Genomic DNA, 2163 nt, shown 5'->3' with positions numbered 1-2163 from the left:
AAAAAAAACTCAGTTTAGCAAAACAAAAAAGTCTAAAATGGAAAGAGTAATCATGCTACATGGTTCAGTAATCAATAATTTACATATGATCATGACATTATAAACCCTGAAAATTCATCTGGTAAAATTCACTAAGCATTTGTTAGAAATGAACAGCCAATGTACTGGAGGTTACAGTAGTGAATACTTGAAAGAAACAGTAATTTTTATCTTCCACCATTACAAATCAATCTACAATATCAATACAACACTCCAAATTGAATTATCAAAAAGCATCAATTTAAATATATACTTAGGTTTGCACATAACTGCAAATATATATTCCTCTGGGCTTTTTCATTTACATATTTACTGAAAATCTTTAACACAAGTATTTAAATTATTTATAAGGGTATTTTTCTTTTTGTTAGCTCTGAAGCTAATAACACATCCTAGAAAAATACTGAGTCTTGGTGTCCACAGGGACTGTTCAGTTTGTTAAGGTTAGTTAGTATACAGGATAATGAAAGGCAATGTGATTGCTTCATATTTTCTGTATTTTAAAAGAAAAATATATGTAAAGGGGAAAAAGGAAATCAGTATGTCCTCAACCTCTAAAGTTTATCTCTTAAAATGGAATTATTCTCTTTTCTCTTAGGCCTTCAGTATGAAAATCACACACTTCATGACCGTGTTTTGGCCACTCTCTATGCTACTATTTGACAAAAGCCAGGCCTCTAAAACAGTAAGTTTTTACAAACAATAGTTAAAGACAATTGATGAACTATTAAAAATTAACTCTTGAGAACCACTGAAATGTCTTCACAGCTAAAGGTGTTTGCCAAAGCATAGCAATCTGAGTTCCAGCTCCAAAACACACTATAAAAAGTAGAGCTGAGTGTTCGCTTCGGCCGCACATATACTAAAATTGGAATGATACAGAGAAGATTAGCATGGCCCCTGCGCAAGGATGACATGCAAATTCGTGAAGCGTTCCATATTTTTGTGGTGGGGAAGAGACGGAGATCTTTAATAAAGGAAGAAAGAAAGAAAGAAAGAAAGAAAGAAAGAAAGAAAGAAAGAAAGAAAGAAAGAAAGAAAGAGTAGAGCTGACTCCTGAAAACTGTCCTCTGCTTCCACATGTGCTATGATATGCATGTGCATGGACACGGGAACACACACACATACACATAACCATACACAAACATAAATAATAAAAATTAAATTTTACTTATCCATATATACTAAAATTCTGTAACCTCTGAGCAAAAGTATTATTTGTTTTATAAAATGAATTCTTTTTCAAAGCTAACCAAATGGGAATAAAAAGTTGGTTCGGGAGTTAAGAGCACACTCTGTTCCTGCAGAGGACCCAGGTTCAATTCCCAGAACCCACATGTTGGCTCATATGTATCTGCAACTCCAGATCCAGGAGATTCAAAGAACTTTTCTGACTTCCACAGATAGCAAGCAGATACATATTACACATATTTACGTGCAGGAACATACACATACACATAAAAATAAAAAAAAAACTTTAAAACTGAATAGAGTCCTGTAAATTTTCACTATAAAATCAGAGATTAGTTTCAAGACAAAAAAGTCAGTTCAAATCGTAGAATGGGGCAAGAGAGCTGAGGAAATGGTTTAGTGCAAGCAAGAGGATCTGATTACATCCAACACTGACCTCTCCTCCTTCTCCTCATGCACAGGCAAGCACATACTGTACAAACACAAAATAATAATGTAAAGAAATAAGGTATAGCTTAGGGATAGAGCTTAGTGGGAGAGCTTTTGTTTAATACCCTGGGATCAATCCCAATTCTGCCAAAAAAAATTTAAGCAACTAAGTCAGTTGTGTTGACATATACCTGTAATCCAGAGTGTATTAGCATGAGGCAGGATGATCAGGAGTTGGCCAGCTCATGCAATATACTGGAACCCTATTGCAAACAAAACCAACATCAAAACAAACAACCCCCCATGTCAATCAACAAAAATCATAAAATGTAAGAAAAGCTCACTGATACAATCACCATGCAACTGCATTACTTCAACAGCAGGGCCTAGCAAGAACTATTTATTCGATGTATAGTTACTAATATGGAAATCATGTCTTTTATTATAGCTCATCAATAATCATGATTTTATTTTTATATTGTTTTGAGACCAGAATTTTTTTTT

The 2163-nt window shown here is 34.0% G+C and overlaps 2 protein-coding genes and 1 non-coding gene across 3 annotated transcripts in view; 2 read left to right on the top strand and 1 right to left on the bottom strand.

The window, feature by feature from the left end:
* Ift74 (intraflagellar transport 74) overlaps positions 1-2163 on the bottom strand; it is a 76389-nt gene that overhangs the window by 49723 nt on the left and 24503 nt on the right. The gene's annotated exons all lie outside the window — the stretch shown is intronic.
* The window catches only part of Lrrc19 (leucine rich repeat containing 19), a 5142-nt gene continuing 3617 nt past the window's right edge, over positions 639-2163 (top strand). Inside the window, exon 1 of the mRNA XM_005352739.2 lies at positions 639-724. Coding sequence (XP_005352796.1) covers positions 647-724 — 78 coding nt within the window. The 5' untranslated portion in view covers positions 639-646. The remainder of the gene's footprint in view (positions 725-2163) is intronic.
* On the top strand, positions 880-984 carry LOC113456691. Its single transcript, XR_003377446.1, has one exon. It is a non-coding gene; the product is annotated as a U6 spliceosomal RNA (small nuclear RNA).

Source organism: Microtus ochrogaster, chromosome 10 (assembly GCF_000317375.1).
Source record: "Microtus ochrogaster isolate Prairie Vole_2 chromosome 10, MicOch1.0, whole genome shotgun sequence".
NCBI lineage: Eukaryota > Metazoa > Chordata > Mammalia > Rodentia > Cricetidae > Microtus > Microtus ochrogaster.
The sequence above is the reverse complement of the archived record's forward strand: the minus strand, read 5'-3'. Positions and strand labels throughout refer to the sequence as shown.